The sequence below is a fragment of the Coregonus lavaretus genome (assembly GCF_964263955.1).
Source record: "Coregonus lavaretus genome assembly, contig: HAP1_SCAFFOLD_2536, whole genome shotgun sequence".
Taxonomy (NCBI): Eukaryota; Metazoa; Chordata; class Actinopteri; order Salmoniformes; family Salmonidae; genus Coregonus; species Coregonus lavaretus.
In genome coordinates, this window is record NW_028156463.1 from 2,623 (window position 1) to 19,967 (window position 17,345).

At 42.6% G+C, this 17,345-nt stretch overlaps 1 protein-coding gene across 1 annotated transcript in view; it reads left to right on the forward strand.

Annotated features, from left to right (window-relative positions):
- Positions 1-623: 623 nt before the first annotated feature.
- Positions 624-17,345, forward strand: part of LOC311126316 (formin-2-like) — a gene marked incomplete at its 5' end in the record, with an annotated part of 29,812 nt that continues 13,090 nt past the window's right edge. The window contains 5 exons of the mRNA XM_084200325.1: positions 624-740; positions 2,219-3,024; positions 4,159-4,303; positions 10,503-10,590; positions 15,731-15,792. Of these exons, the coding sequence (XP_084056451.1) occupies positions 624-740; positions 2,219-3,024; positions 4,159-4,303; positions 10,503-10,590; positions 15,731-15,792 (1,218 nt within the window). The remainder of the gene's footprint in view (positions 741-2,218; positions 3,025-4,158; positions 4,304-10,502; positions 10,591-15,730; positions 15,793-17,345) is intronic.

The window sequence follows — 17,345 nt, forward strand, 5'->3', positions numbered from 1 at the left end:
CAGGGGAAAAAATTGCTCAGTTGATAAGTAACAAGCTCTCATGCATTAAGCTGAACTAATAGAATATACACAGTAACAAGCTGAGTTTTCATATATCAGATTAATGAGAATGGCTTTCTTTTAGCTTCTCGCAATTTTCTACGTTCCACTGTACAATAGGGAGTCTTGCGCTAAGCAAACACTGTACCTTATCTCATTTAGGAAAAGTGGACGTTTTTATTGGTTCGATTAGTACAGTGAAAGGCCTCTCTGTTTAGGCAGTGTTGGTGGATGTCCTCTGAATCAACAGAGGGATTTACATAGGTTGCTTTATTTATTTATTCCTTGAAGTAAAATGTGATTAAATATGAATGGAGTTCCTTGTTTCTCTGTCAGCTATTTAGTGTACGTTAAATAGCTGTCTGCCTTTTTGTCTGTGCACTGCCCTGTTTTGGCCTTTATTTGTGTGTAAGTAAACCAAATCAATTTAATTCAACTGAAAATGATGTAGGTCAAATGTCCCAGTTATATTCGCCTGGTTATTATATGGTGTTAATATACAATGTGAATAAAACATTGATGTTAAGGTAAATACTGTAAAAATGCATTCTAACATGTTCATTGTTTGTTTTTCCCTCCCCCAGGAGGACCAGCTGTATACTTGGGCCACCTTTGGCCTGCCCTCCCACCTCTGGGAGGCCCATGAAGGTCGCACCCCAGGCCGCATCCAGGGCCTGTGGCCCCCTCCACAGCCAGCTCAGGTATGTTTTCAACACTGTGTGTTTTATGTAGTGTACCACACCAAGCAGACGAGCTCCAGAGGAGAACATTTATTCAGATAGTGTGACATTGAAAATGTTGCGTCACCTTCAACCGAATAGAAAATGACTGTGTGTGCCTCAGGAGGATAACAGATCTTTGTACTCTTTTATTTGCTCTTACAACTGGAAGTGAATGACTACCCAGACATGTTTTGTTACAATACTGTCCTCTTGTGGTTATATCTTGTATATGTTGTATAATGACAGAGCATGAGGATATTACTCCTGTTCTTCCAACAGAGGTCAGGCTTGGCTTGAATTCCTATGATAACTTTCATAGGTCATTGTCAGAAGCAGGTAAACTTCATATCCTGTGAGCTCCTTACCTTGTAATGGTCACTTAGAAAGACTAGGACTGTAAACTCAACACAAACTGTAGTAACTATGGTAACATGGCTGGAGCGTGTGCATCTAACTATGGCCTCTTTGAAGCTCATTGAGACTTTGATCATCTCATGGGTCAAATATTTTAAGTCTCCCAATCAATGTTCTAACTACCCAGGTGCCAGAAGCTTGGAGTCTAAACATGTGGCCTTCCCTGACCTGACCCTGACCTGACCATGACCCTGACCCTGACCCTCACTTTACCCTGACCTGTAACCCTGAAACCAAACACCCTCAGTTGTGGGTGTTTGTTTACCCTTATTCACTCAGGGTGTGGCATCTACTAGCTTTGAAGTCTGAGGAATTATGTATTTATTTTGTAAAAATAGTTCCTGCCTCTCGTTAAATAGTAGAAAGCAGATTATTCAGTCAACGTTCCTATCGGTCCTAGACTATGGCAACATCATCTATATGAACGCAGCTGCCACTTCATTAACGCCGTTAGATGCAGTTTATCATAGCCCACTGTGCTTTATTACGGGCGACAATTTTAGTACTCATCACTGCATTCTCTACCAGAAAGTTGGTTGGCCCTCTTTGATGTCATGTAAGTTGATGAACTAATATGTTTTCATTTATAAAGCCCTTTTACAAAAGGTCCCACTGTACCTAACATCATTACTAAACTTTAGACATATGAGTTACCACACCCAGTCTCAGGGATGGCGAACTCTGGAAATTCCTTTGGTCTCTACTGAGTTAGGTAAATCAGCTTTTAGTTTCCTTGCACCTTATTTGTGGAACAATCTTCTAAATGTTCTTAAATTTGATGTTCTGGTGCCTCTAGGGCAATTCAGAAAGCTGATTGATGACCTTATTACTGATGAATGTGTTTGATTTTTATGACAGTGTTTTTCTTTCTGCTTGCATGTTGTAATTATATTTGGATGTAGGTCATTCAGGGCTCATCTGTAAAAGAGACCTTGGTCTCAGTATGACTCAAAACATCACTTTATGTAATATTCAAATGTACAAAGTTCTGTATTTTATTGCTGCTGCTTGAAAAGTGGTCTGAAATACTTTTTTCATGACAGATTTCGTCAAAGTTCGGGAATCTGTCACAAGAGGACAATGGCAGTGATATTACAGGGCTGGAGCAGACCATTAATGACTTGAGGATAAAGATTGCAGCACTGGAAATCCAGCATGCATCTCTGGAGATGGAGATCCACTCTAAGGAGAGTGGGGATGGGGACAATACTGTGGCCTTGGGGGGTGTCAACCTCACAGGAAAGAAGAGGATGGATGTTTCCGTACAGACATCACCTGTGGAGGAGGCCTTTAGATTTGAAGTGCCTTTCAGGGGAGGGTCAATCCCCTCCTCAAACTCTGTCCCAGCAATCTCCTCCTCCTCCCTCCCCAGACCTGACTTTGTCTGTACCTGCCAACAGCAGCAGCAGAGTGGTACCCAGCCCCAACCTCCTCCCACCCCAGGTATACCACCTCCTCCTCCTCCTCCCCCTCCTCCTCTACCTCAACTCTCTGGAGGGCCCCCACCACCTCCACCCCCTCCCCCTCTCCCTGGTGGGGCTGGTCCTCCTCCTCCACCCCCTCCTCCTCCTTTACCAGGTATGGGCGGACCCTGTCCCCCACCTCCACCCCCTCCCCTGCCAGGCTTTGGACCTCAACCCCCACCCCCTCCACCAGGTATGGGCCCCCCTCCTCCGCCCCCACCCCCCGGCGGTGGACCTCCACCTCCCCCAGGCTTTGGCCCTCCTCCCCCTCCCGGTGGTTTCATGGCCCCCATGGCCCAGGAGGCTGGCCCCCAGAAGGCACCCATCGAACCCCCCAAGCCCATGAAGCCTCTCTACTGGACCAGGATCCAACTGCATGCTAAAAAGTAATTACTAATCCACTTTAGTCCAATGACTGTACATACATATACAGTATGTTTATCCAAAGCTTCCTGTTTAACTACAGTATATGAGACATCCATAAACATAACGCATGAATGAGAACGTATGCAAAAGATAGAGATGGATCATTGACATTCATGGAGGCTATAGAAGGGGTTTTCTACTGAAGATAAAGATCAGCCTTGTAAACCAACCCTATACAGATGGTAACCCAGTGAAACATTTGTGAAAGATGTGGGGAAAGAGTTTGGTGAGATGTTGTTGAGTTGAAACAGGTGTTGTGATGTGCTTTGCAGTGTTGGGGACGCTTCTCTGAAATCATAGTTTCCCAAACTACCAATTGCTTCACACTGGAAGAAGTTAAGCTACACTAAAGCTACCCTTAAGAAAAATACAGTTTACTTAACTAAAGCTACTTTGAAACTAAAGTTACTTTGGGAAAAATTATCATATCTAAATATGAAATGTCATAGACTACAAATTGCAAGAACAGATCACTCTGGGATCAGGTGTTAACAGAATGTGTGATTTAGCCTATTAAACACAAAAACTATGTTTCAACTGAGAATTACGCTGATGCCGAAAAACTAAGGAAATTCTTCCCTACTTCACAATATTTTATTCTCCTTTTACAAAAAAAAAGTAGTGTGTAGTTCCAGTAGTTAGCTACACCGCTACATGGCGATAAAATAATTAACTACCTAGATTTGACTTTAGTTCAACGACCACAAAGCTAATGCAAAATGTAGTTTAATTACTAGTTGAACTACGTGTATGTTCACTACTCCCCAACACTGCCGCTTTGGTACTGATGCACTTGGTCCGACTCCATACACGTAAATATATCTTATAACAGTACTGTGACGTGTAAATAAGTCCACATTATAATTACCAGAGGACATGATACATAGTGGTGGTTTTATGTATAGTTATTGGAAATGTAATGTACTGTACAGTTGTTGTCTGAAGAGGCGCTATAGTGCTGGTCTTCCTGCATTCTAGGGCTCGGTAAAGCATAAAATGCCAGACATTTTCAGTTGTACGTTTGAGGTACAAATCACCAGGATAAAGACCCAATGAAAGCGATGTAATACAGATCTTTCTCTCTTCTACCTGAGGGATGCGAGTGGTTCTCTGGTTTGGGAGAAGATCGAGGAGCCGTCAGTGGATTTTGATGAGTTTGTCAAGTTATTCTCCAAAAGTGCTGTGAAGGAGAAGAAAAGGCCAATATCAGACACCATCACAAAGTCCAAGGCCAAACAGGTACTGTACATTGTGTGAGCGTGTGTCTGCCTGTCTGCCCTTGACTCTCTTTAGTCCCATCTCTGTCTCTTCCTGTCCCTCTCTCCATCACACCAATCCCCTGCCTGTAAATGACATGAGGAAGTGATGTAGCCAGAGAGTGATTATGTGGTGTGAGGTCTGGCTCCCCTTGGCTCCCAGGCCCAGCGAAGCTCGGAGCCAGTGAGTGGCGTGTGGTAAGTAAACCCACACTGATGACTGGGAGACACTGTGGCAGCCTCGTCTGTCCTGTGATTCCTCCCCTGAGACCGCTGCTCTGTGGCTCAGACCCAATAGTCTAACATACCTTCCCTTTTGAACTTTCTACTGTACTTTTCTGTCACAGCCACTGATCTAAAAGCATTTGATAGATTTAAGTACCATGGTGGAGAACTAGATAGTCAAGCACTTCCCCTCTAAGTGGAAACAAGGATAAAAAATAGGGTTTAGGAGAGTATTGGGACAGAGCCTTTCGTGTGCTCTTCCCTCTTGTGTGAGAGGGACTTCCTCTGTGTATTCAGTACAGACAGACTTGATGATTGATGAAGAGCAGAAAGCCAGGCTGAGTCACTTTTCATACTCACTCTCAGTCAGAGCTCATTATGTCTGGATTCAATCAACCATCCGACCATACAACATTCATTCATGACTTGGATATGAATAATAATTTTGTAAGTAATAATGTAATAGCATTTGTAACGCATTTTTTATGCATTACATCGAAAGTGCTAGACATGTCTCTTAGATATTTCCATGTCCCAGATTGTAAAAAAAAAAATGGATAAACAGCATGTCTTGGTCAACGTATGGATATACCTTGTTGTCATCTTTCTGCCCTCTCAGACCTTCTTTCTTTGTTGTGACTGGATATGTCCCTTCATATCAGAGTGGACTGGCTACTTCACACTATACTAGCCCACTTTGTTATATTCAATGTTAGATGTGAAACTGTAGAGAAAGAATTCTGTACTCAGGCCTTGAGTTTACATTAACAGACGTCTGCATTTCTCTTCTGCCTCTGAGTACTTTTTCCACATCAACAAATGTTGTTTTGTGATAATTTATTCTCTTTTATGGTCTAATGAAGAACAAATTTTCCCTCAGGGTTTATTTCTGGCATGTGATGCAGGGCTTTGTGGGTTTCGTAGAAATATGTGTAGGCCAATGTTGAACACACAGTATTACTGGAATGATTGACTCATGACATAGGGAGGAGACACAAATAAAACATCAATCGGTGATTGACGGGAATTAAAGATCTTTTAAAACCTAGGATTCCATTTCTGCACATGGTTTGTATGTAATATTTTCATTCAAACCATATTCCCATCAGGAAAATGTTTTTGAATGGATAATAAACTGTACATTAATAAACAGTTTATGATAAACCCTACCTCTTTAAGGAATACCTGGAATAGTGTAACAGTAATCCTTCTACCCCCCCCCCCCCCCCCCACCCTCCCATAAAAAAAAGAAGAAAAAAAGGGTGGTTGTCCCACTGGCTATCATAAATTGAATGCACCAATTTGTAAGTCGCTCTGGATAAGAGCGTCTGCTAAATGACTTAAATGTAAATGTTATGATATACTGCTGGAGAATAGTTATTCTGTAGATCCTGTCAAAAGGATCTACAATGTGGTATAATGATCTTCACTATGAACTCATCAGACAGTATTATACTGCTGTGTAGTACCCCAAATATGCACCTACAATAGGAGCTTGTGCCAACTGATATATGATTTTTAAACACTTTTTTAGCATTGACAATTACATTCTATGATGTCTACAGTGTGATGGAAAACCATTTAGCTGGATATGTTAGACTGTCTCTCTTTTGGCTGTGGCAGGAGGCAGGAGGTCAGTGATGTAACTGTGTCCATGTTCTATGTTGTAGTTTGTGTGATCTGGAGCACATGGATTTGGTCTGTCTGAGGCTAGGGTTTACTAGCTACACTCCCCACACCACTTTATTACCCAGCAGCCACTCTGCTTTCTCAGCCTGACTGTGGTCACTGGGAGAGGCTACTCCACAGGAGGTTGGTGGCCTCTTAATTGGGGAGGACAGGCTTGTGGTAATGGCTGGAGCAGAATCACTGGAATGGTAATAAATACATCAAACACATGGTTTGATGGCATTCCATTGGCTCCGTTCCAGCCATTATTATGAGCCTTCCTCTCCTCAGCAGCCTCCACTGGTCTACTCTACTGTGAACTATACATGATACCGCCCATGGTTTTACCAAGGCTGTTGGTTTATCTATATATTTTAACTTGATCAGCAGTTATAAATGTACTTGGCACAATATAGTGAAATATAGTAAAAGATAGTGATGATGGATATTTATTGTACAGATGTAGAATTTAATTTGATGGCCCTGTTGCAGGATAACTTTCTCGCAATGCAGGAAATGTGAAACTTGTAGTGTATTTGAGGTTTAAAAAGGCTTCTCAAGTTTGTAATTTACACTTTGAAATTTCAGACTTGATTTTCCCTTGCGAAAAAATGTATCAACCCCTAGAAAAATGTCCATTAATTATATTCCACAAAATAATTATAATTTCCTGTTGCTGCAAGATTATTTTCCTGCTGTAGCAAACTGGCTCAAATTAAGATCCTTCATCTGTACAATAAACAATATTTCGAGACTCCACAAACTAAAGCAGCTAATTTAAAGGCCTAGTGCAGTCAAAAATGTGATTTTCCTGTGTTTTATATATGTTTCCACACTATGACGTTAGGATAATATCCTAGCGTGAAATTTTGAAATTGATGATAATGCCCTTTTAGTGTAAGAGCTGTTTGAAAAGACAGCCTGAAATTTCAGCCTGTTTTGGTGGGATGGAGTTTTGGCCTGCCTTGTGATGTCACAAGGTGGTAAATTAGTTAATATACCAATAAGAAAGAGAGTTCCAAACCTCTCTGCCAATTGCAGCTATTTTTCAGTTTATATCTATATCTATATATCTATATCTATAGACTATCAGTAACATTTCAACTAACTATCTACTAACCCTAGCATAACCCTAACCATAACCCTTATCCTAACCCTAAACTTAACCCTTACCCTAACCCTTATTCTAACCCTAACTGTAACCTTAGCAAGCAGTTGCTTATCAACAGATCAACAGTTGATACAGTGAGGGAAAAAAGTATTTGATCCCCTGTTGTTTTTGTACGTTTGCCCACTGACAAAGAAATGATCAGTCTATAATTTTAATGGTAGGTTTATTTGAACAGTGAGAGACAGAATAACAACAAAAAAATCCAGAAAAACACACGTCAAAAATGTTATAAATTGATTTGCATTTTAATGAGGGAAATAAGTATTTGACCCCCTCTCAATCAGAAAGATTTCTGGCTCCCAGGTGTCTTTTATACAGGTAACGAGCTGAGATTAGGAGCACACTCTTAAAGGGAGTGCTCCTAATCTCAGCTTGTTACCTGTATAAAAGACACCTGTCCACAGAAGCAATCAATCAATCAGATTCCAAACTCTCCACCATGGCCAAGACCAAAGAGCTCTCCAAGGATGTCAGGGACAAGATTGTAGACCTACACAAGGCTGGAATGGGCTACAAGACCATCACCAAGCAGCTTGGTGAGAAGGTGACAACAGTTGGTGCGATTATTCGCAAATGGAAGAAACAAAATAACTGTCAATCTCCCTCGGCCTGGGGCTCCATGCAAGATCTCACCTCATGGAGTTGCAATGATCATGAGAACGGTGAGGAATCAGCCCAGAACTACACGGGAGGATCTAGTCAATGATCTCAAGGCAGCTGGGACCATAGTCACCAAGAAAACAATTGGTAACACACTACGCCGTGAAGGACTGAAATCCTGCAGCGCCCGCAAGGTCCTCCTGCTCAAGAAAGCACATATACAGGCCCGTCTGAAGTTTGCCAATGAACATCTGAATGATTCAGAGGAGAAATGGGTGAAAGTGTTCTGGTCAGATGAGACCAAAATCGAGCTCTTTGGCATCAACTCAACTCGCCGTGTTTAGAGGAGGAGGAATGCTGCCTATGACCCCAAGAACACCATCCCCACCATCAAACATGGAGGTGGAATCAATATGCTTTGGGGGTGTTTTTCTGCTACGGGGACAGGACAACTTCACCACATCAAAGGGACGATGGACGGGGCCATGTACCGTCAAATCTTGGGTGAGAACCTCCTTCCCTCAGCCAGGGCATTGAAAATGGGTAGTGGATGGGTATTCCAGCATGACAATGACCCAAAACACACGGCCAAGGCAACAAAGGAGTGGCTCAAGAAGAAGCACATTAAGGTCCTGGAGTGGCCTAGCCAGTCTCCAGACCTTAATCCCATAGAAAATCTGTGGAGGAAGCTGAAGGTTCGAGTTGCCAAACGTCAGTCTCAAAACCTTAATGACTTGGATAAGATCTGCAAAGAGGAGTGGAACAAAATCCCTCCTGAGATGTATGCAAACCTGGTGGCCAACTACAAGAAACGTCTGACCTCTGTGATTGCCAACAATGGTTTTGCCACCAAGTACTAAGTCATGTTTTGCAGAGGGGTCAAATACTTATTTCCCTCATTAAAATGCAAATCAATTTATAACATTTATGACATGTGTTTTTCTGGATTTTTTTTGTTGTTATTCTGTCTCTCACTGTTCAAATAAACCTACCATTAAAATTATAGACTGATCATGTCTTTGTCAGTGGGCAAACGTACAAAATCAGCAAGGGATCAAATACTTTTTTCCCTCACTGTAGTATGGCCATCTTTAGAGCATCTACAGACCGACTTTCCGGACTATTCAAATAAAGTGTGACCCTTAATTGTTACCCAGAAATGATTTGATATTGAGATAAAAACTCTTTCATATATTTGTGATGTGCCAATCTATTCTCACATTGTTGTTGTGACATTTTACTTTTAAATAGTGAAGTCTTGCCATTGATATGCCTTAAAGGCACAGGCCTTTAACGCATTTAGTGGTTTGTGTAAAACCTAATTTGATAAACAAACAATCACAGAGAAAACAGCACAATGGGCATACACTACTGTACACTTAGTGGGCCATATTTTGAATGGTCTCCTACTTATCTCTGTATGAACTGCATTATCAACGGAACGGGTTGAAGTGATAAGTCGAGATGTATCTAAGATCTACACATTCTGGATCACCCCATTGAAAATATGATGGATGTGGAGAACTGAACTTTAAGGGGAAATTTTCAATCACTTTAATCTGACTAAACAGGTTTATCATTTGCATAATGTTTGTGGGAGAATTGGCAACAGTTCTTTTCCCATAAAAGGAAAAGATAAAGGGACATTGAGGCTCAGTTCTGGCCTGTTTTGGACTCATTTTATATAGAGCCATGACTACAGGGAACTCTCTTCCACCTCAACTCAAGCGAGCAGTAAAATCTGATAAAAAAACAAACAGATAAAACAATACCTCACGGAACGACATGGACTGTGAAGAGACACACTCTAACACACACATACACACACACACACTCTAACACACACTACACACACGCACACAAATTGTATTATTGTATATTTTATATTGTAAATGTGTAATATCTGAACAATGTAACTTTTAATGCACAATGTGTTGATGTATTGTTGTATTATGATGTAGTCTGTTGTTTTACTATAATGTATTACTGTATTTCTGTTTGGACCTTAGGAAGAGTAATAAATAATCAATAATACATTTAAAAGCTTGATCCTCTTTCCGTTGTCTGTTCTCACTCTCTCTCTCTCTCTCTCTCTCTCTCTCTCTCTCTCTCTCTCACACTCTCTCTCTCTCTCTCTCTCTCTCTCTCTCTCTCTCTCTCTCTCTCTCTCTCTCTCGCTCTCTCGCTCTCTCTCTCTCTTTCGCTCTCTCTCTCGCTCACTCTCTCGCTCTGTCTCTCTCTCACTCTTGCTCTCTCTCTCTCACTCTCTATCTCTCTCTCGCTCTCTATCTCTCTCTCGCTCTCTCTCTCTCTTTCGCTCTCTCTCTCTCTCGCTCACTCTCTTGCTCTGTCTCTCTCTCACTCTTGCTCTCGCTCTCTCTCTCTCTCTCTCGCTCTCGCTCTCTCTCTCTCTCTCGCTATCTCTCTCTCGCTCTCTCACTCTCTCTCTCTCTCTCTCTCTCTCTCTCGCTATCTCTCTCTCTCTCTCACTCTCTCACTCTCTCGCTCTCTCTCTCAGGTGGTGAAGCTGTTGAACACCAAGCGATCTCAGAATGTGGGGATCCTCATGTCCAGCATCCACTTGGACATGAAGGACATTCAGAATGGTGAGTGGTGATGTTCCACCTCAACACAGCATAACGACGTCATTGCAACCAGTTACGCCCGCTGGGTAGTTACAGTTGAAGTCGGAAGTTTACATACACTTAGGTTGGAGTCATTAAAACTTGTTTTTCAACCACTCCACAAATTTCTTGTTAACAAACTATAGTTTTGGCAAGTCGGTTAGGACATCTACTTTGTGCATGACACAAGTAATTTTTCCAACAATTGTTTACAGACAGATTATTTCACTTATAATTCACTGTATCACAATTCCAGTGGGTCAGAAGTTGACATACACTAAGTTGACTGTGCCTTTAAACAGCTTGGAAAATTCCAGAAAATGACTTTAGAAGCTTCTGATAGGCTAATTGACATCATTTGAGTCAATTGGAGGTGTACCTGTGGATCTATTTCAAGGCCTACACTCAGTGCCTCTTTGCTTGACATCATGGGAAAATCAAAAGAAATCAGCCAAGACCTCAGAAAAAAGATTGTAGACCTCCACAAGTCTGGTTCATCCTTGGGAGCAATTTCCAAACGCCTGAAGGTACCACGTTCATCTGTACAAACAATAGTATGCAAGTATAAACACCATGGGACAACGCAGCCGTCATATCGCTCAGGAAGGAGATGCGTTCTGTCTCCTAGAGACAAACGTACTTTGGTGCGAAAAGTGCAAATCAATCCCAGAACAACAGCAAAGGACCTTGTGAAGATGCTGGAGGAAACAGGTACAAAAGTATCTATATCCACAGTAAAACGAGTCCTATATCAACATAACCTAAAAGGCCGCTCAGCAAGGAAGAAGCCACTGCTCCAAAACCACCATAAAAAAGCCAGATTACGGTTTGCAACTGCACATGGGGGAAAAGATTGTACTTTTTGGAGAAATATCCTCTGGTCTGATGAAACAAAAATAGAACTGTTTGGCCATAATGACCATCGTTATGTTTGGAGGAAAAAGGGGGATGCTTGCAAGCCGAAGAACACCATCCCAACTGTGAAGCACGGGGGTGGCAGCATCATGAGGTGGGGGTGCTTTGCTGCAAGAGGGGCTGGTGCACTTCACAAAATAGATGGCATCATGAGGAAGGAAAAGTATGTGGATATATTGAAGCAACATCTCAAAACATCAGTCAGGAAGTTAAAGCTTGGTCGCAAATGGGTCTTCCAAATGGACAATGACCCCAAGCATACTTCCAAAGTTGTGGCAAAATGGCTTAAGGACAACAAAGTCAAGGTATTGGAGTGGCCATCACAAAGCCCTGACCTCAATCCTATAGAAAATGTGTGGGCAGAATTGAAAAAGTGTGTGCGAGCAAGGAGGCCTACAAACCTGACTCAGTTACACCAGCTCTGTCAGGAGAAATGGGCTAAAATTCACCCAACTTATTGTGGGAAGCTTGTGGAAGGCTACCCGAAATGTTTGACCCAAGTTAAACAATTTAAAGGAAATGCTACCAAATACTAATTGAGTGTATGTAAACTTCTGACCCACTGGGTATTTGATGAAAGAATTAAAAGCTGAAATAAATAATTATCTCTACTATTATTCTGACATTTCACATTCTTAAAATAAAGTGGTGATCCTAACTGATCTAAGACAATGAATTTTTACAAGGATTAAATGTCAGGAATTGTGAAAACTGAGTTTAAATGTATTTGGCTAAGGTGTATGTAAACTTACGACTTCAACTGTACCTTAATTGACCTCTCTAGACTTCTGATGGATCTAGTCATAATTCAGGTGTGGTGTTATTGCCTCAAGTGAGAGGCCTCATTATTAAGTTATCACTAGACTTTGAAGTATGAAGGATGTACTATTATCTTTCTCTCTGTGTGTTTCCATCTTTCATTTAGTTTACTATATTCTATTTTATCTCGCTCTCTCTCTCTCTTTCTCTAATCTATTGTCACTCTGCGTCCTAGTCTAAACTGCCTTTTTAAAGTGGAACTACTCCAGACTTAACTGAGAATGGATTCTCCTCCTGTTATAGTCCTCTGATTGCCTCGCCATTCATCCCTCATCCGTGTGTCTAAACACTCCTTGTAAGATGTACGCTGGGGAGGGTCTGTCTATCCTATAAGTCCTCTTGATAGGCTTATCTCAATGGGAGGAGGTGGGCCATACTCATCAGTCGCCAGTGTTAGGACTTTCTTTCAGCATACAGCATTAGTGTTGATTAGAGGGTACGGTATTTCATGGGGTGATGAGATTGGGAAAGAGAAATACAGTGCTTCACATGTTCAGAATGATCTGGGAACCCTCCAGATAATGTTACACTGTTTGGGATTTAAATATGTTCTCTAAACCCCACATCTAAAGAGACAAATGAGAAAGATACTTTTTTTTCTGAATCATAGTTTTTGATCTTCTTTTTTATGACTATGGCATTGTTTTATAGAGAGTCAAGTTAGCTCTCCATTGGTGGTTATTTAAGCAATAAGGCACGAGGGGGTGTGGTATATGGCCAATATACCACGGCTAAGGGCTGTTCTTAAGCACGACACATCGCTGAGTGCCTGGACATATTGACCATATTGACCATATACCACACCCTCTCGTGCCTTATTGTCAGATACTCAGCCCTGTTTGAGTCAGTAACTAAAACCAAATTAGTGAGAGAGAGAGAGCAGGCAGGCAGAGAGAGAGAGAGCAGGCAGAGAGAGAGAGCAGGCAGCGAGAGAGAGAGCAGGCAGAGAGAGAGAGAGCAGGCAGAGAGATAGAGAGCAGGCAGAGAGAGAGAGCAGGCAGCGAGAGAGAGAGCAGGCAGAGAGAGAGAGAGAGCAGGCAGAGAGAGAGAGCAGGCAGAGAGAGAGAGCAGGCAGTGAGAGAGAGAGCAGGCAGAGAGAGAGAGAGCAGGCAGAGAGATAGAGAGCAGGCAGAGAGAGAGAGAACAGGCAGAGAGAGAGAGAGCAGGCAGAGAGAGAGAGAAGAGGCAGCGAGAGAGAGAGCAGGCGGAGAGAGAGAGAGCAGGCGGAGAGAGAGAGAGCAGGCGGAGAGAGAGAGAGCAGGCGGAGAGAGAGAGAGCAGGCGGAGAGAGAGAGAGCAGGCGGAGAGAGAGAGAGCAGGTGGAGAGAGAGAGAGCAGGCGGAGAGAGAGAGAGCAGGCAGAGAGAGAGCAGGCGGAGAGAGAGATAGCAGGCAGAGAGAGAGAGCAAGCAGAGAGAGACCAGGCGCTGCAAGGAAGGGGGAGGCTGGCCCTGTGGTGACTGTGGAGGGAAAGAGAGTGTGAAAGGGTTGAGAGTGAAAGCTAAATAAAGAGAGAGAGAAACTGGCAGACAGAGGGTATGGTGTGAGAGAGAGAGAAATGGAGTATGTGACGGAGTCACAGGGGGACTGAAGTAGAGATAGAGGAATGAATATTATAGAAGAAGAAAAGCTTTCCGAGGATTGTTCATCTTCTCTCACAGCAATTTTCTGTTGACAGACAGACATGGGAAAATGAAATAAAATAAAGAACTGACAGTTTTACTTGTTTGACCAGACTGACCACATTATAGAAACACCAAAAGGCCTTTACACAGGAATTTACAAATCCAACATGATTTCCTGCAGATCATGGCCAGCCAAATGAATGATTGGAAGAGGATCACAACAGGGTTGATGCTTTGTTTATTGGTTTATTTGGATCCCCATTAGCTTTTGCAAAGGCAGCAGCTATTCTTCCTGGGGTCCACAAAAAACACAAAACATGACAAGTAACGAAACACTGGGCCTTCTGAGTGGCGCAGCGGTCTAAGGCACTGCATGCAGTGCTAGAGGTGTCACTACAGACCCTGGTTCGATCCCAGGCTGTGTCGCAGCCAGCCTCGACCAGGAGACCCATGAGGCGGCGCACAATTGGCCCAGCGTCGTCCGGGTTAGGGGAGGGTTTGGCCGGCCGGGATGTCCATGTCCCATCGCGCTCTAGCGATGCCTTGTGGCGGGCCGGGCGCATGCATGCTGACTACGGTGTACGGTGTTTCCTTCGACATATTGGTGCGGGTTAAGCAAGCAGTGCGGCTTGGCGGGGTCGTGTTTCGGAGGACGCATGGCTCTCGACCTTCGCCTCTCCCGAGTCCGTAGAGGATGGGACAAGACTGTAACTACCAATTGGATATCACTAACAAGTAAAGGTACACTGATAGACAGGTCGGCGAAAATACTGATTCTTCACACAGAGATTACTTGCTAGATATTGCTGCACTGTCAGAACTAGAAGCACAAGCATTTCGCTACAATCGCAATAACATCTGCTAACCATGTGTATGTGACCAATACATTTGATTTGATTTGAGATTAAGGGATTAGGTGGTGAACAGTAGCTACAGAGGTTTTCGTAGAACCCTCATTCAACTGATTTATCTATGGTTATATTCCAGGGAAGGTTACATTCTGCTTCTATTACATAGGAGCTTGTGTGCAAAAGTTTCAGTTAGGAATGCATGTGTCATGCAAGTTGATGAACCTTTCGTAATCAGAAGTACCGTCGGAGACCCTGAATATGTAATGTTTGTTATATCCTGTTTCTTTGAGATGAGCTTTGTTACAGTACTTCAACATAGATCAAATGATATACCTGTGTGGTCTCACTGTGCTCAATGCATACCTCCACCAGTGTTAAAGGGGAGGGCTGATCACGTGGATACTCAGTCCCAATAGTACCTGTGGTGTGAGAAAGCAGTCTGTACTGCAGTGTGTGAGATGTGTCACCAGTTCATCAGATGGCCAACAAGAACCGCCCTGGTACAAACAACCTAGAAACCAAATGTATTGTAGATATGTGTATTCATTTTTGTACTGTAGATTATTCATGTGTTGAAGTCACTGTGTTTTTACCAGCAACAGGCCAAAACCTGTTTCTCATATTTGTCATGGATCAAAATCCAGGATCAATAGCATTATTTAGTAGGGAAATGGGACTGTAATCAGTCTAGATATCTTGACATGTTATCTTTTAGTCCAACATGAATTATAACTCAGTCAGGGGGCTAAAGGTATGAGTGTATGGCAGATCTGCCAAGGTTGAAAACATGTTGTTGTTGTTCTTGTCATGACTGGTTAAGATTTATTTGTGAGATGGGACCAAAATCTTTTATCCAATAGGAACTTGGCAGATATTATCATTAAATGCTACCTATTATTTCCTTTCCTTTAAAGCCATTCTGAACATGGACAACACTGTGGTGGACCTTGAGACCTTGCAATCCCTGTATGACAATGTAAGTTGTTTGCAATATATTCATGATTATACACTATGCTTTTTCATTGTAAACGTTTGATGACAAGAACTTTCACAAAAGAAAAAAAAAGAGTTTTGGGTTTCTCAACCTCCAGTCCGTGGACCTGTGCTGGTCCGTGGGGTTTTGCTGGCCACTGGTCCCTGAGGTGGTTAATTGACACTAATTTAGTCAGCACTACATTGAAAAAAACTACAATTCCCATCAATTAAGTGCACCTTCCTTGGAACATGTGGGAAGGCAGGCTTTTCAGAAACAGTCTTTGAATCTTTAGTCATTACCTAAGTCTTTATAGTATTTCCAGAATAGTTGAATGATTTTGTTGTGGATGTCAGTTCCACAGCGTCTGCTCTGAACATGCCTCTGTATCTGGAGTTCATGTTCCATCTGGTCCACTTGAAAGGCGAACTAAAGGAAATGTGCTTTAAATACCAAAACAAACATGGACGCCACAATCCCTATTGGTATGTGTGGTATTTGGCCACAGAGTCAGCCCTGTGTACTGTATGTCTGCTGGAAGGGGATATACTTTTCTCTAGTAAACTTCTATTGTTGTTTAAAGAAGTTGGCTCCTCTCTTGTAAGACATGCATTATCATACAAGGGGAGTAGAGACACATTATCTCTATTGGGTTTTAATGTATTTCTCTCCACTGTTATAATAGGCACTGTTTTATTCAAGTACAATGGGATAATAGAATAATGTAATAAAGTTTGTTATTATTTAATTGCTTTAGAATAAGACTCCCTAGTACACCCTGCTGGTGGTGAAGGTTCCCATAGCTACATCATTAGCCCTGCAAGACGTAAAACGGCCAGTGGAGGCTGCTGAGGGGAGGATGGCTCATAATAATGGCTGGAACGGAGGAAATGGAATGGTATCAAACACATGGAAACCATATGTTTGATGTATTTGATACCATTCCACTGATTCCACTTCAGCCATTACCACGAGCCCGTCCTCCCCAATTAAGGTCCCACCAACCTCCTGTGGTTTAACCTCTCTCCCTCTTCTGTCTTGCCTGAGGCTGTGTTATTGAGTTGAGGAGCCAAATTGTTTCTCTTTTGTATTGCGAGACTCCATCCTGTCTCCCGGTCTCCAACCCCTAACCACAGTTGGCAGTGTAGCCACCCTGACTTCGGAATGAGGGGTTCTAATGGTTACACCCTCACAGTTCTAGAACACACTCACAAACACAGAGCCATGGAGAAGGTCACTCCTCACTTCACAGTAAGACGTGGAGTCACCCTGTCTGTGGGCTCTGAGAATATAACCACTACTGCTCTCACAACACAAACCCACAGGAAGGAAGAGGTCACTGTGAGGTACCCCTCCCCACAAATATCAGGAGTCGTAACCATCTCACACGACTCTTAGAAGTTCAGGGAACCCCTCCCAACACCACATCACTGTGCACATGATAAGCAACAGCATGACAAACTCCAACCCTTACACTCATGACATCTACTCATAGGCTGCGACTGCAGAGGTTGAGGAACATTATAACAACACTGACATTTTGAATGAAAAACACA